Source organism: Arabidopsis lyrata, assembly GCF_000004255.2.
Source record: "Arabidopsis lyrata subsp. lyrata unplaced genomic scaffold ARALYscaffold_7, whole genome shotgun sequence".
Classification (NCBI taxonomy): Eukaryota; Viridiplantae; Streptophyta; class Magnoliopsida; order Brassicales; family Brassicaceae; genus Arabidopsis; species Arabidopsis lyrata.
The window spans coordinates 23,345,673-23,368,797 of NW_003302549.1; the positions used below are offsets into that span (position 1 = coordinate 23,345,673).

The 23,125-nt window shown below is 35.1% G+C and overlaps 6 protein-coding genes and 1 pseudogene across 6 annotated transcripts; 5 read left to right on the top strand and 2 right to left on the bottom strand.

Annotated features, from left to right (window-relative positions):
• Positions 1 to 1,252: 1,252 nt before the first annotated feature.
• Positions 1,253 to 3,435, bottom strand: LOC9306865 (UDP-glucose 6-dehydrogenase 4). Its single transcript, XM_002870749.2, has 2 exons — positions 3,338 to 3,435; positions 1,253 to 2,946 (listed from the first exon to the last, which is right to left on the bottom strand). Exon 2 carries the CDS (start codon positions 2,935 to 2,937, stop codon positions 1,495 to 1,497), a length of 1,443 nt encoding a protein of 480 aa, XP_002870795.1. The 5' UTR covers positions 2,938 to 2,946; positions 3,338 to 3,435; the 3' UTR covers positions 1,253 to 1,494.
• A 1,066-nt stretch (positions 3,436 to 4,501) lies between these two features.
• LOC9306866 (expansin-A24) lies at positions 4,502 to 6,184 on the top strand. The gene is made up of 2 exons (XM_002868684.2): positions 4,502 to 5,041; positions 5,393 to 6,184. Exons 1-2 carry the CDS (start codon positions 4,723 to 4,725, stop codon positions 6,007 to 6,009), a joined length of 936 nt encoding a protein of 311 aa, XP_002868730.1. The 5' UTR covers positions 4,502 to 4,722; the 3' UTR covers positions 6,010 to 6,184.
• Positions 6,185 to 6,450: 266 nt separating this feature from the next.
• On the top strand, positions 6,451 to 8,599 carry LOC9304803 (expansin-A25). The gene is made up of 2 exons (XM_002868685.2): positions 6,451 to 6,967; positions 7,213 to 8,599. The coding sequence occupies exons 1-2, from the start codon at positions 6,745 to 6,747 to the stop codon at positions 7,824 to 7,826; spliced, it is 837 nt and encodes a 278-aa protein (XP_002868731.1). The 5' UTR covers positions 6,451 to 6,744; the 3' UTR covers positions 7,827 to 8,599.
• A 54-nt stretch (positions 8,600 to 8,653) lies between these two features.
• On the top strand, positions 8,654 to 10,369 carry LOC9304804 (expansin-A22). Its single transcript, XM_002868686.2, has 2 exons — positions 8,654 to 8,922; positions 9,312 to 10,369. Exons 1-2 carry the CDS (start codon positions 8,697 to 8,699, stop codon positions 9,923 to 9,925), a joined length of 840 nt encoding a protein of 279 aa, XP_002868732.1. The 5' UTR covers positions 8,654 to 8,696; the 3' UTR covers positions 9,926 to 10,369.
• A 3,756-nt stretch (positions 10,370 to 14,125) lies between these two features.
• LOC9304805 lies at positions 14,126 to 15,518 on the top strand (annotated as a pseudogene).
• A 424-nt stretch (positions 15,519 to 15,942) lies between these two features.
• Positions 15,943 to 18,159, top strand: LOC9304807 (expansin-A21). Its single transcript, XM_021017348.1, has 2 exons — positions 15,943 to 17,163; positions 17,305 to 18,159. Exons 1-2 carry the CDS (start codon positions 16,950 to 16,952, stop codon positions 17,901 to 17,903), a joined length of 813 nt encoding a protein of 270 aa, XP_020873007.1. The 5' UTR covers positions 15,943 to 16,949; the 3' UTR covers positions 17,904 to 18,159.
• A 342-nt stretch (positions 18,160 to 18,501) lies between these two features.
• Positions 18,502 to 19,855, bottom strand: LOC9304808 (F-box protein At5g39250). The gene is made up of 2 exons (XM_021017317.1): positions 19,718 to 19,855; positions 18,502 to 19,490 (listed from the first exon to the last, which is right to left on the bottom strand). The coding sequence occupies exon 2, from the start codon at positions 19,488 to 19,490 to the stop codon at positions 18,735 to 18,737; it is 756 nt and encodes a 251-aa protein (XP_020872976.1). The 5' UTR covers positions 19,718 to 19,855; the 3' UTR covers positions 18,502 to 18,734.
• Between the last annotated feature and the right edge of the window lie 3,270 nt (positions 19,856 to 23,125).

The window sequence follows — 23,125 nt, forward strand, 5'->3', positions numbered from 1 at the left end:
AACGCAAGACATGGGTGTTGCAAATATTCGAAGAAGTTTAACCTCACTACATGCAGAGGTAGAAGCATTAATCTGGGCGATGAGATGTATGATCGGCCAAGACAAAAGAAAATTAGTTTTCTTTACAGACTGTTCCGACCTGGTGAAAATGGTGTCTTTCCTGCAAGAGTGGCTAGCGTTCGTGACATACTTGGAGGCGATTCAGAGTGACAAGAAAGAGTTTGATTCATTTTCTTTATCTTTAGTTTATCGAAATGCAAATGTGAAGGCGGATAAATTGGCACGACCATTCGTACCCAACTGCATCTTACTACCTATGTAAACAATATTCTTCAGCATTGGCTTATTTGAGTCAATCTAATAAAGTTGTTGACAAAAAAAAAACCTTTATTAAACCTAATATTTATGGTGTATTTAAAAAAAAATTCAAATAGAAGTGATTTGTTATTAATTTTTAATATTTTATTAGTTTCTGAATAAAATTTTTTTGCATAGGTATCACATCCAATAAATATTATGTTTCCAAATTATATGATGTTTTTTTTTAAATCACGAATATACATGATCATAACTTCTCAAATAAAACAACAAAATTTTAAAACATCCTATATTTTGAAACGGAAGGAATAAATTATATATTGTTAACATGTATGTATCATATGAATTATATACTGATGTTACAATGTTTATATAATTTCGCAACAAAAGAAAAACTATGTTTAGATAAATGATAAAACTGCTATTTATTTGTTGTGAACCTCAAGCTTTTTAATAATAAAATATGATTCACAAATCAAAAAAAAAACATATAATTTTTGTTGAGATGATTATACGAAGCTATAAAATAAAACAAAAAGATATCTCATTATCACATTACATATGAGTTGCAATAAATTCGTGCAAGCAACCACTCGCATGTTCTGTCCCACGTTCATCCATTACACTCTCACTATAGACTAGCTTATTCACAATTATGAATTTTACCACAAGTAAGAAAAAAATAACACTGTTTATTTAGTTTTTTAACTTCGCAAACAACAAAAATAGTTTAATATAGAATCGGAGTCTGTAGTTTAAAAGCTTCGAAATTTGGTTACTTATAATTCAAGTCTGGTTAACTCAATAAGTTTTTTTTTTTCTTGGTCAACTCAATAAGTCCGTTGTTCCAGTATTTTCAGATGCGATCTTAAGAGATTATTATTATTATTATTCGAATCATAGAATTTGATAAACAAGTTCAATTTTATTTGACTTTGAATTGAAAACTAAACTTTATTGCTTTTCTAAGGAAACAACAATTATACGAGCTCTTGACAAAATGTGAAACACACAATGATAAGAGCTTAACATAACAAACACAATAGTAAAATGTAAAAAACAACTCTTCAAGACTTCACAAATCGAATCTTGAGACTAAAATTTATATGAAAATGAAAGCAAAAAAGCACAAACAATGAAGTAAGAAACAAGAATCGACAAGTTTTTGCCTTGTGATTAGACAAAGGCAGGCATGTCCTTGAGCCATGGGTCGAGTGGCTTACCAATGGAGTAAACGATGAAACCAATCTCTCTTAACTTGTTAACATTCATAATGTTTCTTCCATCGAAGATAAAAGCTGGTTTCTGCATGTTGTCGAAGATCTTCTGGTAATCTAACGATTTAAACTCGTCCCACTCAGTCAAAATGCAAACCGCGTGTGCGTCTTTTGTAGCTGCATATGCGTCCCAAGTCACACTCACTTGTGTCACTGTGGTTGGACTCATTGGCTGCAAGTGAAGAGGATGGTCCCAGTCAAACTTTTTCATCGCGAGATCTCTCATAATCTGTTTCTCTGTGACTTGAGGATCATAGATACTGATTAGCGCTTTGTCTCCTAACAGACCTTTACACACATCAATGGCAGGTGTTTCCCTTGTGTCACCTGTGTCTTTCTTGAATGCGAATCCGAGGATCGCAACCTTCTTGTTGGAGACAGTGTTGAACATAGAGGATACGATTCTGTTCACGAACCGGTTCTTTTGGTAATCATTGATCTTGATCACTTGTTTCCAGTATTCCGCCACTTCTGGAAGGCCGTTGCATTGACAGATGTAGACGAGATTCAGAATGTCCTTCTGGAAACAGGAACCGCCGAATCCAACACTAGCGTTCAAGAATTTGGAACCGATTCTTGAATCAGTACCAACAGCGTAAGACACTTGAGTAACATCAGCACCGGTGGATTCACAGAGAGCAGACATGGCATTGACTGACGAAATCCTCTGAGCCAAGAAAGCATTTGCAGCCAACTTAGAAAGCTCCGCAGACCAGAGATTTGTTGTGATGATTTGGTCTTCAGGAACCCAATTAGCATAAACCTCCTTAAGTGTCTGAACAGCTTTGAATCCTTCAGGTGTTTCTCGCCCACCGATCAAGACACGGTCAGGGTTAAAAAGATCAGCGATAGCAGTTCCTTCTGCAAGAAACTCCGGATTCGAAAGAATCTGAAACTTGATCCCTTTACTATTATGCATCAAAATCTTCTCAATAGCTTCAGCTGTCTTGACCGGAACAGTCGATTTCTCAACAACAATCTTATCAGAAACCGATACATCCGCGATCATACGAGCAGCACTCTCCCAATAAGTGAGATCCGCAGCTTTCCCAGCTCCAAGACCAGTCGTTTTAGTCGGTGTGTTAACAGAGACAAAAACAATATCAGCTTCTCTAACATGTTTCTCCACATCAGTACTAAAGAAAAGATTCTTCCCTCTACATTGGTTAACAATATCGTCAAGACCTGGCTCGTAAATCGGAAGCTGATCACTATTCCAAGCATCGATCCTAGGAACAGAGATATCAACAACTGCTACTTCAATATCTGGACATTTCAATGCAATCACTGCCATTGTTGGTCCACCGACATATCCAGCTCCAATACAACAGATCTTCACCATATTTTTTCTCTGCAAAATTCAAATTAAGAACAAATATCAACACAGATCTACATTAGGAGCTCAGATCTGGACTATATATACTAGGAAAAACGTCGAACACTTGGTGTGCAAGCAAAAAACTACTCATGATTTCGATCTGATCCAAACAAACACACAAAAATCACTCAAATCACACGGATCTAAACACAAATCTAGCCTAATTTCGAAGAAATCGATATTCAGAAACTAAGATTAACACAGGATCTATACACATTTCGAGAATACTCAATAGAAATTTCAGAAACAGAAAGAACCGATCTATAAGAACGATTCAGAGAGAGATTATATAAGATTCAGCTAGAGATTCTTGAGAAGAATCAACAATGTAGCTCAAGAATTGTGAAGAGAGATCGAGATTTACCTCCGAAGATTCGTAGTGAAGAAGTTGTTCTCTTGAGAAAGGAGAAGAAACGACGAGGAAGAAGAAGAAGAAATGTTAACAGTTTATAGAAAGAGTTTCGGTTAAAGGGTAAAACGGAGAATTCGTTGGAAATATTGGAAAATTACGAAATTGTCCTTGTATGAAGTAGCCCACGTTTTTTCACATAGTCTATGCACGACGAACTCACTCACTGCTAGCCGCCGACTTTGCTTTGTCCCCAAAAACTCAGCTTTATTTATTTTGTTACGACGATGCTGATGCATGTATTAATGGTAGATTGTTTAATTCTTGGTATAGTATAGTTATTATGTAATTAGCAGAATCATTAACTAACCGTTTCTCATATTTCTGGTGGTCTTTGCTGAAAGGTTTTCTCAATCTCTTACTCCCTCCGTTTCGTTTTAGTTGTCGTTTAAGGTTTTCTCACACAAATTAAGAAAACCATTAAATTTTATGTTTTACCTTTCATTAAGATATTTTATAATTTTTTCATTGGTCAAAACATTAAAACAATAGAGATAAAACTGGAATTTTTACAAAACATTTGCATTGAAAACCTAAAACGATAACTATTATGAAACAAAATTTAAATCTCAAACGACAACTAAACTAAAACGGAGGGAGTATATTTTTCGGTTTTTCAAGATCCTTATCCATTCATCTTGAGAAATCATAAACTAAAAATTTAACACCCTATCGATGGACTGAAGTTTTTGCTTCCATGTTTTAATATAATTTTTGTCAAAGAACCGAGGTATATATAGGTTTTGCTTTTGTAAAACCTAAACAATTCACTTTTAACGATATTTACATTTTTACCAAAAGAAAAGAATCTAGTCTCAATATTTCGTCTTTCCAATGCTAATAATGTCTTCATGGAAATTTTCTTCTCATTTTCAGAAAAACAATTTCAGATGAAAGTCTAATCACTCCAAATTCTCACTAAAGACGAGCTATATGAATGGCCTATCATAATATCCGTACCCAAATCTTTTTCTGCTTCTCCATGACTTAATCTGCTAAAACCACTTTGTTTGGAACAAACTTGTGTTTTAGATTAATACAGTCAGACTAGAATTAATTAAAAATAAGATGTTAAGAATATATTAGTACTGAACCATAAACGTTGGCTATACAAAGTTATAGACCTGACGGTAAAGCTTTAATGAGATTCTAGAATCCAGTCGTATCTAAGAAGCCACAAAACATCTTCCTTGGTCTAAGCAACATCGTAGAATTTCAATTAAATCCCAAAAATATCGAGAAGCCCAAAATTTCTCTACCTAGCTATAAATACCTACATTCTCTCATGAACAATAATCGTCAATAAAATTAATAAGATTTGATAAAAGAGAGATAAAGTCATGGAACTCTTAAAAAGATTATTATATGCAAAAATTTTGATGATGGTAATGGTGATATGGATAGCACCTATGACATACGGTCATGGTCATGCAACCCACGTACCCGGTGGAAGAACCGGCCCACCCATGACTGGTGCCCACCCTTCCCATGGTGCCCACCCTTCCCATGGCGTCCACCCATCCCATGGCTCCCAACCTTCCCATGGCGCCCACCCATCCCATGGCGCCCATCCATCCCATGGCGGCCTTGGGCCGCATTCTGGTTGGGGTCATGGCCGTGCCACATTTTACGGTGACATCAATGGTGGAGAAACTCAACGTAAGCAGCTAAATATATACTAATAATTCAAAAATCTCGAGACCTGTAAAAATGTTAAGATTGTTTAGACGTATACAAAAGCCAACATGAAGACGTACGTAGTAAATGATACTCATGAATCTTTGACCACTAGACTAATATTGTTTGCTTATGCATTTACACAATTAACCAAAAAAGTTTAGAAATATTATTGACAGAACGAAACTCATAATAATTATAATTTACAAACGCGCAAGTAAACACATGCATGCAAACGAAAAATAACGAAGCCACATAATTAATTAATTTTTTCCTTCACATAATTAGTTTTGTTTTTGAAAGTAATACATAGTTTTTTTTTCTATTTAATAGAGGGAGCTTGTGGATATGGTGATCTACACAAACAAGGATATGGTCTAGAGACAGCAGCACTAAGCACCGCACTATTTAACAACGGCTCAAGGTGTGGGGCTTGTTTCGAGATCAAGTGCGTAGATGCTCCACAATGGTGTTTGCCAGGTTCCATCAAGATCACAGCTACAAACTTCTGTCCACCAGATTTCTCCAAGCCCAAAGACTGTTGGTGCAACCCGCCACAAAAACACTTTGATCTCTCGCAACCAATGTTCCTCAAAATTGCCAAATACAAAGCCGGGGTTGTCCCGGTTAAATTTAGACGTGTTCCTTGTGCGAAAATCGGAGGTGTCAAGTTTGAAATCAAGGGAAACCCTCATTTCTTAATGATCTTACCGTACAATGTAGGAGGAGCTGGAGATGTTAGGGCCATGCAAATTAAGGGAACGAGGACCGAGTGGATTGCGATGAAGAAGAATTGGGGACAGATTTGGAGCACTGGTGTTGTGTTGACCGGACAATGTTTATCGTTTAGGGTTACGACAAGTGATGGAATTACGAAAGAGTTTATTGACGTTACCCCGCCGGATTGGAAATGTAATGGACAGAGTTTTGATGGAAAGATTAATTTTTAGAAAAAGAATTTGAGTTTTGTTAGCTAACACTTGCAATAACTAAGAAATCCGTTGTTATTAGTTAACAAAACTATGTCCATTACATTTCCAATCCGTTGTTATTAATTAATTTGTAATATAAAAAATCCGTTGTTATTAGTTAACGAAGTCTTGTGACATATAATTGGTTTGATGATTTCAGAGAAAAACAATATGGTCACTAATGAAGATAAATTTTCATAGGTATTTTATGTCTGAGGAAAAAGATCCATTTCCAATTTATAGCCTCTTCTTCCCCTACATGTGTTTGGACTTTAACCAGATTATGAGTTTAAGAATGAAATGGGCCGGGCCAGGTTGTCCGAGATCCAACACCAAATCGTCATTTGTTTTAATTTCTTGATATTGAAAATGGTTTACATTTTAAATTGGATATTTCATATTCTTTTAAATATGAAAAACCATCATTAAATAAGTAGTCAAAAAGAAATGAGACTTCACTCCACATTTTATGACTTTTTGAACCTATTAACATCGTACCATATTATTCAAAATACACAGGGCAATGTTATCACTTCTCAGGATGCAGATTGACTACAAAAACTTCAATACAATTACTAATTTATGTCTACTTAGTAAATATATTCACATTTGGAAAGATTCTTATCTACCTATATATAGACCCACCACACCCATCAATATTCATCACCTATCAAAGTTAAGTAAGCAAAATATCATTCAAGGGGAATAATAATCATGAAACTCTTAGGAAAAATGATATATGTAGAATGTTTTATGATAATAATGGCGACATGGTTCGTGTCCATGAGTTATGGTCATCGAGCGATGATGGTTAGTGATGTAGCCGAAGCACCCGTGATTGACGATGTAGTAGGAAGCCCAACCAACGGACTCGACACTTCTTGGTATGACGCACGAGCAACATTTTACGGTGATATCCATGGTGGAGAAACTCAACGTAAGTGAAAATACTAATATTTTTCTTGATTAATCCAATTATTGAATTCTTGTTTTGTTTTCAAAACATCGTATACGCTGCGATTGTTTTAAATACTTACTTTTGCGTTTGCGTTTGCGATTGCATTTACATTTACTAAAAGAAACTACGAGTGTTTTTCTATATAAAAAGTACGAGTATATGATAACATGTTATTATAAATAATCTTAAAACATTCATTTTTATTTTATTTTTATTCAATATAGAGGGAGCTTGTGGATATGGTGATCTATTCAGACAAGGCTATGGTCTAGCCACAGCGGCATTGAGCACAGCACTCTTCAATGAAGGGTACACATGTGGGGCTTGTTACGAGATCATGTGTGCGAACAATCCACAATGGTGTTTGCCCGGATCCATTAAGATCACTGCTACAAATTTCTGTCCACCAAATTACACCAAAACCGTCGGCGTTTGGTGCAACCCACCCCAAAAGCATTTTGATCTCTCCTTACCAATGTTCCTCAAGATCGCCCAGTACAAAGCTGGGGTTGTTCCAGTTAGATACAGACGTGTTGCTTGTGCAAAAACTGGTGGTGTCAAGTTTGAAACCAAAGGAAACCCTTATTTCTTAATGATATTGCCATACAATGTAGGAGGAGCTGGAGATATTAAGTTCGTGCAAGTTAAAGGAAACAAAACCGGGTGGATAACAATGAAAAAGAATTGGGGACAGAATTGGACCACTGGTGTTAAGTTAACTGGTCAGGGTATATCGTTAAGGGTTACAACGAGTGATGGGATTACAAAAGATTTTATTAATTTGATGCCAAAAAATTGGGGATTTGGACAGACTTTTGATGGAAAGATTAATTTTTAGGAGAATGATTTCAGTTTTGTTGGTCGCGTCTTACATGTAAGAGATGTATTGGGTGCAATGATTAAAAAATCTATGATATTATTTATGTGTTACTTTATTAAACAATATATCGTTTCAAATATGGTTTCACTTTTTATTAAATCAGAAAAACTAAAAGCTGAAGAAATCGAACATATTCCAAGCCATAAACAGGACATGTCTTTTAACTTTCAAGTTTCATTTAGGGCTTCAGCATCCGTGAGATACGGTAAGAGTTTCTCAAAAATAAACAAATTCTATATTTATATTTTAATTCTTTTAATAATTGAACCAATGACAAAGTTGCAGCTAAGATTTTGAGTCTCTCATAAGGTTCTTCAAGTTTCTCATTTGAGAACCCTTTTCTAACATATTTCATACTTTTTTATTATTTTATATCTTTTAATTATGAGATATCCTCTTTAGAGATTGTGGATAGAAATGGCCTTAATTACTGAGTAATTTTTTCTGATATTATTGAAAACCTAATTTTTCAAATTTAACAACAAATAATCAAACGAAATCTAGAGGCGGAAAATTTATCAAATTAGTATAAACAAAAATAACATATATATCTTGTAATAAAATTAGTTCTAGACCAAAAAAGCTTAGTCAATAGTCAACACTCAACCTATTTTATTCAAAATACACATATGGGAAAGTTTTCTTTTTCTGGCTGCTTACATATGACAATATTAAATTCTCAGGATGCATATTGACTACATAAACTTCAATACAATTACTAGTATAGTAAGTTTATACTTATATATATGCCCACCCAAATGGCTCCCATCAAAATTCATCATCAATCAAAGCTTAGTAAGAAAATATCATTACAGAGGGATAATAATCATGAAACTCTTAGAAAAAATGATATATGTAGAATTTTTGATGATAATAATGGCGGTGTGGGTCGTACCCATGAGTTACGGTCATGGAGCGATGATTCATGATGCAGCCGAAGCACCCGATGTAGCTGAAGCACCCGGGATTAATGGCCCAAGCAAGACACTCGACACTAATTGGTATGACGCACGGGCCACATTCTACGGTGACATCCATGGTGGAGAAACTCAACGTAAGATAAAATAATACTGTTTTTTTTTTCATCTCATTACGATTTTTTGTTGTTAAAACTATATGGTTCTTGGTTACTACGAATCTAATTATTGAATTCACGTTTTGTTCTCAAAATATTTTACATGCTGCGATTTTCTTAAGTGCGAATTTTTGCATTTCAATATATTTGATACAAATTTTTTCCAGAAAATATATTTACAAAGTAGTTTATATTGCCTGCTAGCTTTTTCGTTTGCATTTTAAACAGACCGAATAGAATTATATTAAAACACACAAAGATATAATTTTTTTTTTTTTTTTTTTTTTTTTTTTTGTGGGTAAAACACAAAGATATAATTCATTTTTCTGATTATTACATACTCACTTTTTTCATTATACATTCAATAGAGGGAGCTTGTGGATACGGTAATCTGTTTAGACAAGGCTATGGTCTAGCCACAGCAGCGTTAAGCACGGCACTCTTCAACGACGGGTACACATGTGGCGCTTGTTACGAAATCATGTGCGCGCGTGATCCACAATGGTGTTTACCCGGATCTATCAAGATTACAGCAACAAATTTCTGTCCACCAAATTACACCAAAACCGTTGATGTTTGGTGCAACCCACCACAAAAGCACTTTGATCTCTCTCTACCGATGTTTCTCAAGATCGCCAAGTTCAAGGCCGGGGTTGTCCCAGTCAGATACAGACGTGTTCTTTGTGCAAAAACTGGTGGAGTCAAGTTTGAAACCAAAGGAAACCCTTATTTCTTAATGGTCTTGCTATACAATGTAGGAGGAGCTGGAGATGTTAAGTTCGTGCAAGTTAAAGGAAACAAGACCGGGTGGATAACAATGAAAAAGAACTGGGGGCAGAATTGGACCACTGATACAGTATTGACCGGCCAAGGTTTATCGTTTAGGGTTACGACGAGTGATGGGGTTACAAAAGATTTTATTAATCTGATGCCAAAAAATTGGGGATTTGGACAGACTTTTGTTGGAAAGATTAACTTTTAGGAGAATGATTTGAGTTTTGTGAGCCGTGTCTTACACATATAAGTGATGTTTTATGTTCAATGATTAAAAATAAAGAGATATTGTTTACCGATGAAAAAAATAGTTGTATCTCCAATCTATATATTTGGCCAAGTAACTTCTGGGCTTAGGCCTGGACGAGTCACATAATGGAGAGTATCTAACAAGTCACCTCATCCTGGGACTGTTGGAGGACCAAAGACACCCGAAATACTTGAGTTATTGAAAAATAAAAAATTGACTACAAAACATTCAAATGCTATTTCATGTTATTAATAATTTATGTTCATTTACTAAACTGTGCACATTTGAAAAGATTTATATAATTAGCATAATAATTTTCATTTCGCTATCTATGTTATATGGATTTACATTTTCGATTTCTCATTGATATCAGTCATCAATCAAAATTCACTAAGAAAATAATCAAATACTCCTTCTGTTTCAAAATATATGATGTTTTGGCTAAAAGCACACATCTTAAGAAAATTTAATTTTTCTTTTAAAAGATCATTTAATATTTAATTTCAAAAATTCAACAAATTAGAAATAAGACTGCAGAATACAAACAGTCATATAATATCAATTATATTTAAAGTTGCATAGAAAGTTGTAAAACATTATATATTTTGAAACAAAATAAAAACTTTAAAACATCTTAAATTTTGAAAGAGAGGGAGTATCATTAAAGAGTGGTTAAAAAGAAACTCTTGGAATACACATAATTTTTTTTGTTGCATTGGCGATATGGGTCCTGCCTATATGAGTTACGTGTTGTAGCCGATGCACCTATGTTTGGTGATGTAGCCGAAACACCATAAATTAGTGATGTAGCCGACTAGCCGATGAGATGCAGTCTAGTTCTGAGCATATCACCCAAACTGAAATTTGGTTCGGGTATTATCCTAAAACCGAATGAAATAACCGAATTATTCGAGCCATGTTAAAGAAATATCTAAGCCCGTGCTCGAACCAATTAGAAATTAGACTGCAGAATACAAACAGTCATATAATATCAATTATATTTAAAGTTGCATAGAAAGTTGTAAAACATTATATAGTTTGAAACAAAATAAAAACTTTAAAACATCTTAAATTTTGAAAGAGAGAGAGTATCATTAAAGAGTGGTTAATTAAAAAGAAACTCTTGGAATACACATAATTTTTTTTGTTGCATTGGCGATATGGGTCCTGCCTATATCACTACAAGAAAACATACGTGTTGCGGCGGATAAAGGAGAATGACCCTCTCTGCATCCTGCATATATCGGATGATTTGCAGCATCTAACATATCGAAAAATCCCTGTGTTTCTAAGTTGGGTTCCTCCGCAACATTAGTATTTTCTACGTTATCATGAAATTCACCACTACCACTTCCAATTACATTATCTTCTTCCTGGTGAATATGCTCATCGCTAATTATAACGTTTTCATCTCTTCTTTCACGACTACTACTAGGACCCGATCTAAAATCCTCCCCGTGAGAAAACCATATATAATATCCCGGTGTAAAACCTCCCCAATATAAATGATTCCAAACAATGTCTTTTGCACGAAAATGATCATTACAACATTTGACACAAGGACATGCCATAATACCTTCGATACGCGTCATTTCTTGATTAGATGCAAACTGCATGAATTCCATTAAACCTTCCTTGTACTCCTGCCTCATAGCTCCGGTCTCATCATCTAATCGATTATACATCCACTCTCTAATTTTATAAATATTATGAGAAGACATTTTTTTTTCGAAGATATTTTTGTGTTTCTGTTTTTTTTTTTTAGACTTTTAGATATTTTTGTGTTTCTGTTGATTCTTTCGTTGTCTAGTATATATATAAAACTTTTCCGACTAACATTTTGTCGGAAATTCGTCGGAAATATTAAAGGTAACAACTTTAGATTTTCCGACTACTTTTCCGACTAATTTTTTCGATCAAGTTGTCGGGATTACGTCGGAACATGTGCAGTGAATAATCACGTGTTTACCTCGTTGTTTCCGACAAATTTTCCGACAAGTTTCCGAGCAGTTTCCGATGACATTGGATTGTCGGAATTTTCCATGGTTTCCGACAAATATTTCCGACGAAATTCCGACGAATTTTTAATCGTCGGAAAAGTTTTTATGTTTCCGACGAATTTCCGACGAAATATTATTTTCTTGGAAGTTTGTCGGAAATTCCCCGGAAATCCGTCGGAATAATTCCGACTAAAAATTTCGTCGGAAATGTTCGTCGGAAATTGCTATGTTTTCTTGTAGTGTATGAGTTACGTGTTGTAGCCGATGCACCTATGTTTGGTGATGTAGCCGAAACGCCATAAATTAGTGATGTAGCCGACTAGCCGATGAGATGCAGTCTAGTTCTGAGCATATCACCCAAACTGAAATTTGGTTCGGGTATTATCCTAAAACCGAATGAAATAACCGAATTATTCGAGCCATTTTAAAGAAATATCTAAGCCCGTGCTCGAACGATACACCTCTTGGCATGTGAGCCTAGTGTACATTAGTTTCGGTTAGTTTGGTATTTTTGGATAGTTTGGATATTTTTGGTTAGTTTCGGAAAGTAATTTGAGTAATTTTCGGATAGTTCGATTTGGTTAGTTTCTAGTTAGTTTAATAGTTCGGTTAGTTCGAGTATTTTTGGTTCATATGAATAATTTGTAACCGAACCAAAAACTATCCGAAAATATTTTTGTTCCAAGGTGGTTCTTCACTCTATTATCCGAACTGATCCAAATCGAAAGATATCTAAATCGGAACCGAACCGATCCAAATTTTGTTCGATTCATATATGGATCCTATACCTCCAACTGGAAACCCAAAAGTCCGAACCATAACCAAACTGAATACTCGACACTGACACGCATTTTACAGTGACATCCATGGTGTAGCCGTGTAGGCACTCAACATAGGTTCATGCATAGAAATGATCCTTTTTTATAACTCAGATGATCCTAAAAGGTTTCTAGGCCCAAAGACTAATCATAAGGCCCGGAGAAACCATGTTAGAATTCGAACCCCGGTGGCTAATGCTACACGAATCGAGATGGCAGAGACTTTTCTCTCCTTTACCACTAGACCAAGGCGACTATGATGATAGAAATGATCATTGAACTTTGAAAGTTTTCTAATTAAGAGTTTCATATGAGAAAATGCATTCCCTGAAACAAATAACTAAAGAGTTGAGCAGATTAATGTCGACCATTAACCATTTGGCCATTGATCATTCACAAGCTAGACATTCTAGAACTTTGTAAGATTACGTGTTTAGGATTGAAATGGGCTTTCTTTTGTGAAATCTGAGACCAACAGATACACTCGTTATGACAGATCTTCTGCTTTTGTTCCTTTCTTACTAAAGAGTATGGTTGATATTCATAATTGGATGTCATTTTTTTTTTTGAATTTATGTTAAATTATATTCAAAAGAAAAATATATCGTTTTTACAACTAGTGCATCGGTTTCGAAATAATGCTGAAAAAGAAAGCTGAAATTCTAGAGACTAAAGTGTTTTACACTCTTGAAGCAAACCAGACTTGAAGTCCTTCTTCATACCGCCGGTCTCCCATGATTCTAATCGATGAAAGGTTGTTTCGCAGTTGTTTATCAATCCAACCAATGAGTCGTGTAGCTGAATTCGGCTTCTCCCCATGCTTTCCTCCATTTTGTTCTCTCCAAATTGTGTAAACCGAGGCTTGTAGAGCATATCTCAAAAGAAAGCTTTCCACACGATTACGTTGCGTTTCTGAGACATTAATGGTTATTAGAGTTTGCCAATCCGTTGTATAGCGTGCCTTGAGAAGGTTCTTTGCGGTGGCTGTCCAAATTTCCGAGGCATAGGCACATGTAAAGAATAGGTGGTCACGGGTTTCCATGCAGTGATTGCAAAATACACATGCCACTAACGACCTCACATTCCATCTTGCCATCCTATCTCCTGTAGAGAGGCGGTTCAAAACTGCTAACCAAAGGAAATGGGACTCTCATTCCACATTTTCATCACTTTTAAGTTTTAACAACCTATTAACTTCTTACCATTTCATTCGAAATACAAAGATGGACAACGTTATCACTTCTAAGGATGCACATTGACTACATAAACTTCAATACGTTTGGAAAGATTTTAAAAGCTATTACAATAGTCAAATCTATTTCTCTACTTATATATACCCATCCATATTGTTCCCATCAATATTCATCATCAATTAAAGTTAAAGTAAAAAAAAATCATTAAAGTGGGATAATCATCATGAAACTCTTAGAAAAAATGATATATGTTAAATGTTTTTATGACCATTATGGCGATATGGGTCATTCCCATGAGTTACGGGTATGGAGCCGAACCACCCATGATTGATGATGTAGCCGACTCACCTGGAACCAACGGAGTCGACCCTGCTTGGTATGACGCACGAGCCACATTTTACGGGTGACATTCATGGTGGAGGCACTCAACGTAAGTTAAATACTAATATTTGGCCGAGATCTAATTACATTACATTGATGTTTTATTTCAAAATATTGTATAGGCTGCGATTGTTTTTATTGTAAACAAATAATCAAAGTCATAATTATTACATACTCACTTTATTTCATTTTACCTTCCATAGAGGGAGCTTGTGGATACGGTGATCTAAACAAACTATGGTCTAGCCAACTGCGGCATTGAGCACGGCGCTCTTCAACAACGGGTACACATGTGGGGCTTGTTACGAGATCATGTGTGCACGTGATCCACACTGATGTTTGCCCGGATCCATCAAGATCACTGCTACAAATTTCTGTCCACCAGATTACACGAAAACGAAAGATGTTTAGTGCAACCCACCACAAAAACACTTTGATCTCTCCTTACCAATGTTCCTCAAGATTGCCAAGTATAAAGCCGGGGTTGTCCCGATTAGATACAGACGCGTTCCTTGTGCAAAACCCGGTGGTGTCAAGTTTGAAATCAAAGGAAACCCTAATTTCCTAACGATATTTCCGTTAATGTAGGAGGAGCCGGAGATAATAAAGCCATGCAGATTAAGGGAAGCAGGACCGGGTGGATAACAATGATCAAGAATTGGGGACAAAACTGGACCACTGGTATTTTGTTGACCGGTCAGGGTTTATCATTTAGGGTTATGACGAGTGATGGGATTACAAAGGATTTTACTTATGTGATTCCACCAAATTGGGGATTTGGCCAGACTTTTGATGGAAAGATTAACTTTTAAAAGGATTTGAGTTCTTTTACTTGTTAGCTAAGAAGGCATATACAATTTAAATGAATTAACAGATGTATTGGGTGCAATAATTAAAATAAATGAGATATGGTTTTTATTTGTTTGTCAAGAGATATGGTTTATTATATTTCTTTAATTCATGCATTTAATTTCAACTTAAAACTACAGATTTAACCACAACTATAGAGGTGTGTGCAATCCTAAACTAACACTTTGATTTCTCGCAAACAATGTTACTTAAAATCGCCAAGTACAAAGTCGGGGTTTTCTGGTTAGATATAAACATATTCGTTAAGTTTGTCATCAAGGAAACCCTTATTTTCTAATGATCTTACCTTACAATATACATAGGAGAAGCTGGAGATGTTAAGGCCACATTGGTTAAAGGAACGAAGTCCAAACGGATAATGATGAAGAAGAGTTTGGGACAGATTTCGACCACTGGTGTTATGTTGACCGGACAGTGTATATCGACTTATCTTTAAGGGTCACCAAAAGTGATGGAAATCTTAACGTATAGGAAAATGATGAATTTCAGGAAGCTTTTGGCAAAACTTTGTTCCATAAGATACTATCAGGAAGCTCTTTAGTTGACAGATCATCTGTGCTTTTCCAGGAGGATCTTAAGACTATGTTGAGGTTCATTTTTTTTGACACAATGATCCGTTTATACTTGTAGACGAAAACGTATGTTTAGAACGTAGGAAGAAACGAAAAAAAAAAAGAATATGAAGAATGTGTAAGAATGGTTATAGTGAGGTATTGTGGATGTGAGAATCGTGTTTGTGATTTTGAAGAGAAAAAAATTGGGGCTAAACTATCTTTAGTAACTTGTAATCAAAGTTATAAGACCAAGTGAAATAGTGCTTGTATTATTCGTTATTTCACTGAAATACAATATATATTTTCATGCATTATTTTCGAAGAAAAATATCCGTTTTCATGGTGACCTCTATGTCCGATTTTATAGCCTGTTGTCTCCTTTTCATATGCATTCATGGTCACTATATTTGATTAAATATCACATATTAAAATGGACCATCAACCATTTGACAATTAATCATTTGCTCATGCACAAGCTAAACATAGGGATCTTCTTGGATTTTATGAGATACGGGTTTAGGATTAATGGATATGTGCGAGATACGATACCAACATATACCATTCGTACTTTTCATTTTTGTTCTTCTATCTTACCAGTGAATACTGCTAACATTTTTAATTGGATATGACAGTAAATTAGAAGTCAATAAGAACATGAGACTTCACTCACTCCAAATTTCATGACTTTTTTCACTACCTATTAAGATAGTACCATTAATTCAAAATAGACAAATGGCAATATTATCACTTCGGATGCAGATTTGACTACATAAACTTCAATACAATTATTAATTTATTATGTTCACTTAGTAGATATATGAACATTTGGAAAGATTTTAAAAGATATTACAACAAACAAGTAAAAAAGAAATGGTACTGTCACTCCACATTTCATGATTTTTAACAATCTATAAACATCAGGTTTGCCAAAAAAAAAAAAAAAAAACAATCTATAAACATCTTACCATTATATTCAAAATACAAAGATGGGCAATGTTATCACTTCTCAGGGTGCAGATTGACTACACCAATAATTTGGAAAGAATTTCAAAGATATTACAATAGTCAAATCTATTTCTACCTATATATACCCACCCATATTGTTCATTTATTCCCATCAATTAAAGCTAAAGTAAAAACAATATCATTAAAGAGGTATAATAATCATGAAATTGCTAGAAAAAATGACATATGTAGAATGTTTTATGATAATAATGGCGACTTGGTTCATGTTCATAAGTTATGGTCATGGAGCCGATGTAGCCGAACCACCCATGATTGATGATGTAGCCGCTTCACCTGGAACCAACGGACTCGATACTGCTTGGTATGATGCACGAGCCACATATTATGGTGATATCCATGGTATAGGCACTGAACGTAAGTTAAAATACTAATATTTGTCGAATCTAATTATTACATTGATGTTTTGTTTCGATATATATAGGCTGGGAATGTTTTCAATATAAAGAAACAATCAAAAGTTTACATACTAACGTTTTATTATAATACATTCAATAGAGGGAGCTTGTGGATACGGTGATCCAAACAAACATGGATATGGTCTAGCCACAGCGGCATTGAGCACGGCGCTATTCAACAACGGGGCCACATGTGGGGCTTGTTACGAGATCATGTGCGCTCCTAATCCACAAGGGTGTTTGTCTGGATCCATCAAGATCACAGCAACAAATTTATGTCCACCAGATTCCACTTGGTGCAACCTACCAAATAAACACTTTGATCTCTCCTTACCAATGTTCATCAAGATCGCCCAGGTCAAAGCCGGGATCGTCCCGATTAGATATAGACGTGTTCCTTGTGCAAAAACCGGTGGTGTCAAGTTTGAAGTTAAAGGAAACCCTAGTTTCCTAACGATCTTACCGTACAATGTAGGAGGAGCCGGAGATATTAAAGCCGTGTATGTTAAGGGAAGCAAAACCGGGTGGATAGCAATGAGCAGAAACTGGGGACAAAACTGGACCACTAATGTTAATCTAGCCGGTCAGAGTGTATCATTGAGGGTTACAACGAGTGATGAGGTTACAAAAGATTTTACTGATGTGATGCCACAAAGTTGGGGATTTGGGCAGACTTTTGATGGAAAGACTAACTTTTAAGAAAAATGAAATGAATTTTTTTAGTTTTGGCCTACAAGTTATTACTAAAGAGAGATGTATTGGTTGCAATAATTAAAAATAAATGAAATATTGTTTATGATATTTATTTTAGTTCCTGCATTTAGTTTCAAACTAAAGATTTAACCTGGACTAGAGATGGGCAAGGAAACCTAAATGAACTGAACCAAGCCAAAACAATTAAACCATATTGAACCGAAATTGTTTATAAAATTTTTAGTTCTATTATGTTAACCAAATATACCAAAATGTATTAAATATTATTTATAAATTATATTTGTTTTGAAAAATAGATATGACCATATTAAATAATAAATAAACACTGTTTAATTCTTTTCTAAGTTGAACCGTACCAAATCGAAATTGCATCAAACCGATCTGAAACCAAACCGAACTACAAATGGTTTTACATGGTATCACTTTTTACCAAACCTAACTAAAAATGTAAAAAGAAAAGAAAAAATCGAACCAAATCCAAACCCTAAACCGGATTGCCTACCGCTAACCAAACCCACAAGAGAACCTAGCAAAAATGTTTATTCAGTTTTGTCTTTTGACATTGGCATTTTATCTAGTTTGGTTGAAAATTTTCAGATTTTTATTTCCAATGTTCGGTTAGAACACAAAATTCGAATTACAACAAATGATCAAACAAAAGCTAAATAATATAAGAGAGAAAGATATCAAACTCGTATAAAAGAAAATTAACATATGTTGTGGAAAGATTAGTACTGGAGCAAAGATGTTTTATGTATACAGAGTTCCAAACCTGAGAGAGAGCTATAAAACCTGATTAGAGTCTTAAGCTTGTTTTCACTTCCAATCAAGCATATCTAGAAGCCACAAAACCTCCTCTTTAGTGTCAGCAACATCATTGAAATCCAACTGAATCCCGAAAACGTCGAGTAGCCCATCATTCATATCCTCAACATCCATAAAAAGCAAAGAGATCCATGCTCGGATACCGGTAATAAAAGGATAACAAGGAGACAAGTCAAGATACTCAAAGGCAAGCGCTCTGTACGATGAACGGTCAATATAATCAAAGACAGCCCGGTTGATTATCCGAGCAACCTTATTCGAATCATTCCGTGCCACAAGAACAGAGACACTAACCGACTGATTTAACGGAATAGTAAACCTAGGCTCAGCAGGAACAACCATCTTATAATCAGGTCTACCAAGGTGAGTTCTAAGAACATTACTGATCCCTAACGGTAACGTTTTGATCCCCTTTTCCAACGCAACACCGAGTATTAACCCCGAGAAAACCAGTTTCTCCTCTGACCAAATATCGATAAAGAACTCCAAGTTTTCAAACGACAATCTCGGAGGAGGAAGCGCGCGGTTTAACCGCCGCTTACTAAACATTTGATACATCTTGTAATATGTTTCAGTAGGAGGTTTATGCCTTTTGCAAACCGATGGCCATTTCTTTGCACATTGACATTTCCAATAGAAATCGTCAATAGCGATATCTCTCCACTGTCTACATACACCCATACATGCCGCGAGATCTTCGCCTTCTAGCAATGGAAACACATTCTTCAATACTTCTTCACTAAACATCTATTGAAATCAAAATTGAAACAACAACAACAACAAATCAATTTCATTAACCGAAACATCGAACAGTTACGAATCTAAACCGAAATTGATCAAATCCAACGGTTTTAACAGAATTCTACAAAGAAAATTCGGAAGATCGAAACAGAACATGAATCATCATCATCATCGTGAAAACAAATCAGAACGATGAAGATTATATAGATCAACGATAGGTGAAATGAACTAACCTTTTTCACATGATCTGGAGTTTGGAATCTGGATCGAATTAAGTAAGATTTCAGAAGAAGATTGAAGAAATTTTCATTTTTCCTGGGAAATTAGGGGAAAGAATATTCGGTAGGCTGGGAAGAGAAACATTAGGAAAATTAAAGAATTAATTTAATAAAATGAAATAAAGAATTAAATTAGTAATAGAAACAGGCCTTAGCCCAATTACAGCTTAGCCCATAGAGGAGTCCAAGAAAATAATTTAGGCACTCAACAAAAAGAGAGTGATAGTTGTAGATTTAAGAAAGAAACTATAATACTTGTAGTTGACTTTGCCAAAATAAAGCTTTGCTTCATCAAAAGTGGATGAATATCTAATGAAAAATCCATGATCATAAATAGTATTCAAAGCTTAGCTTTGTTTCTTTGATTTGAATAAGAAGAAAAATACCATCAGAAAAACCAACAATTTCGATGTTAATCTTATTATGGACCATCCGCAACCGAATCTCTCTTCTTCGAAACTCGGACAATCAAAGATATGAAGATCTTCTTATATCTTGGTTTTCAACTCGGTCTTAAGTGTATTTTTAGAAGTCCAAAAACTTTAAATTCTTTACTTTACTTTTAGAAATGTCACACTTGATGTAAACACGATTTTTTGGTGAATAAATTTTACATTCATTCATTCAAAAAAAAAAAAATCTTTCTATGGTAAAGTGATATTTTATTAATATCTTGTACGATTTTATTAAAAACCACTTTTTTGTCTTTTTAAAGGCTACAAACCATAAGAAAAAAATGGACCACATTTTTTTATTTATTTAATAATTGTGTTGTTACAAAAAAAAAAAAAAAAAAAAAACAATTGTTTATGCCATTTTCAAGGTTCGAATTCATGTACAGTTGCCATAATTAACTACTGAAAATTTTAATTACTAGATCAAAAGAACGTTTTTACGTGATATTATTATTATCACTTTATCAGCCAAAAGCCTATACTCTGCATGCTTGGCCTTATATGGCCGACTTTGTTAGACTACACGAGAGAAGCATAATAGAAAATACCAAATTATCTAGGTCAGGGAGGGAGAAGTAGAGAATTGAATGAAGCCAAACGAAATGGAGAATTAGGAAGTGGCCGAGCGTGTTGTTGTAAGATGATGGTCGAACATAAGTATAGTGTTGATCTAGAAAAGCTAATTGATTAAATTACCGGACTGGGCCTTTTTCCAGACAAACTTACGGAATCCGGTACGATTGCCGGGACTTTCGTTTTAGGCATTTATTTGGCTGTGTAATGACGGATTTGTCATTCAAATGCTGAGGAGAAATTTCAGGCATATGATTAATTGTTTTCCATTTTTCTTTCTCACAGAAGACAATCTCATGTCTCTCTCTCTCGCATTACGCGTAGCCTCTCTTATCTCTCTCTCCCCTCACCCAAAGTCAATTTTCCTTTTACATAAACAAAATCAAACGAAAATCCGAGTTTTCTTCACTAACCAAAATCTCACAGGAAGATCTAAACGACTGAAACGAAAACCCTAATTTTGACAATCCTCGTTGTCGTTCTCTCCCTTAGATTCTTGATCGGAAAACTCAAGCGAAAGCCAAATCTACCTCCAAATTCGGCATGGTCGTTACCGGTGATGCGTCACCGCTCCCTTCTCAAGTCGTCGATCCATCTACAATGTTACGTATCATGTCTCCCTAATTCGAAGGTAACAAAAATCCCTAATTTTTTCCAATTTTTCCATTTTATGCTCCTTGATTCTATCTATCGAGGTTTTGATGTGTCTATTATGGCGGAGATCTGACCCAGCCATGTCACTGCCCACTTCGACGACGGTGAAATCGATCCACAAATCTCGTTTTTTTTTTTTCCTCACAAACTCTGGCTCTCAGGTGATGTTCGGGCGTTTTTTTTCTCGTAGATTATCTGTTGTTCTCTCTGGTTACACTGAAGTGATTATTTCATGTGACTAGGTGAAACTTTGTTGTTAAGAGAATTGGGTTATTTGTTGAGAGGAGTTGGTTCTGAAATTTTTTGGATCACAAATAGGTTCTAGTTAAAGAAGATGAAGTGATCAAGGTTTTAGAACACAAGATGTTGACCATATTGTTCGTGAGAGTTAGTTGGTTGATAGTTTTCTGGATATATAAAGTGATCATCATTTTGTTAGGGAGTGGATATGTTAGCCTTCGTAGATAAAGTTTTGCTATGTTACTTACTTAATACATATATTTTTCTATATTGTGGAGATGCTTAGTTTCTAGATATAGTGTTGTTATATTGTATATATTGTTCAAGCTTGAAGATGATGATCTAATTTCAGGCTTGAATTTTGCCTTTCAAACGAGACTTCCTTTTACTGTTATGAGTATTTCATTGAGAATTTGTGTTCGTTCCGACATTAGTTTTTCTCTTCAAATCAATTGTCATTAATTACTGTCTTAGTAAATGTGCGTTTCATTTTGTGTTTGGGTTCCCTTAGTTGTAGACTTGTAGTTCCTTAGGGTTTAGTATTCCTAATTAAGAGTGTGTTTCATTTTGTGTTTGGGTTCCCTCAGTTGTAGTTCCTTAGGGTTTAGTATTCCTAATTAAGAGTGCGTTTCATTTTGTGTTTGGGTTCCCTCAGCTGCATTTCCTTAGGGTTTAGTATTCCTAATTAAGAGTGCGTTTCATTTTGTGTTTGGGTTCCCTCAGCTTCATTTCCTTAGGGTTTAGTATTCCTAATTAAGAGTGCGTTTCATTTTGTGTTTGGGTTCCCTCAGTTGTAGTTCCTTAGGGTTTAGTATTCCTAGTTAAGAGTGCGTTTCATTTTGTGTTTGGGTTCCCTCAGTTGTAGTTCCTTAGGGTTTAGTATTCCTAGTTAAGAGTGTGTTTAATTTGTTACTTGGGTTCCTCCGGTAATAGTCCTTAGGGTTTAGTTTTCTTAATACATCTGTTTCATTTGGTCATTGGGTTTCCTTAGTTACAATCCTTAGGGTATGTATAGTTCCCTTAATACATTTGTTGTCCTCTTTCATGTTTGCTCGATGGTAAGTATGATGATCTTTCTGAACAATTGTGTTACATGGTTTGTGGCATCGTCGAGATGGTTGCAAATGAAGAGAAGATCTCGAACAAGTCAGCAGCTTAAGTGACGAGATGGTTGCAAAGGCAGAGAAGATATCAAAGGAGTAAGCAGCTTATAGGACTAATTCATCTTTTTCATGTATAGAATTGTTATATTGTTGTCTTCTGAGATTGAACATTTCATTCATTATTTGCAAGATTCTGTATAGAAGCAGAGTTACTTACTAAGAAGAATTGTTGTTTTTGTTATTTTGGTTTGTAAATGTCACAAACACAAAGATGGACTAGATTTCTACCCGTTTCTTTTACAATTTTATAAGTCATGACTCATGCGTCAAAATTAGAA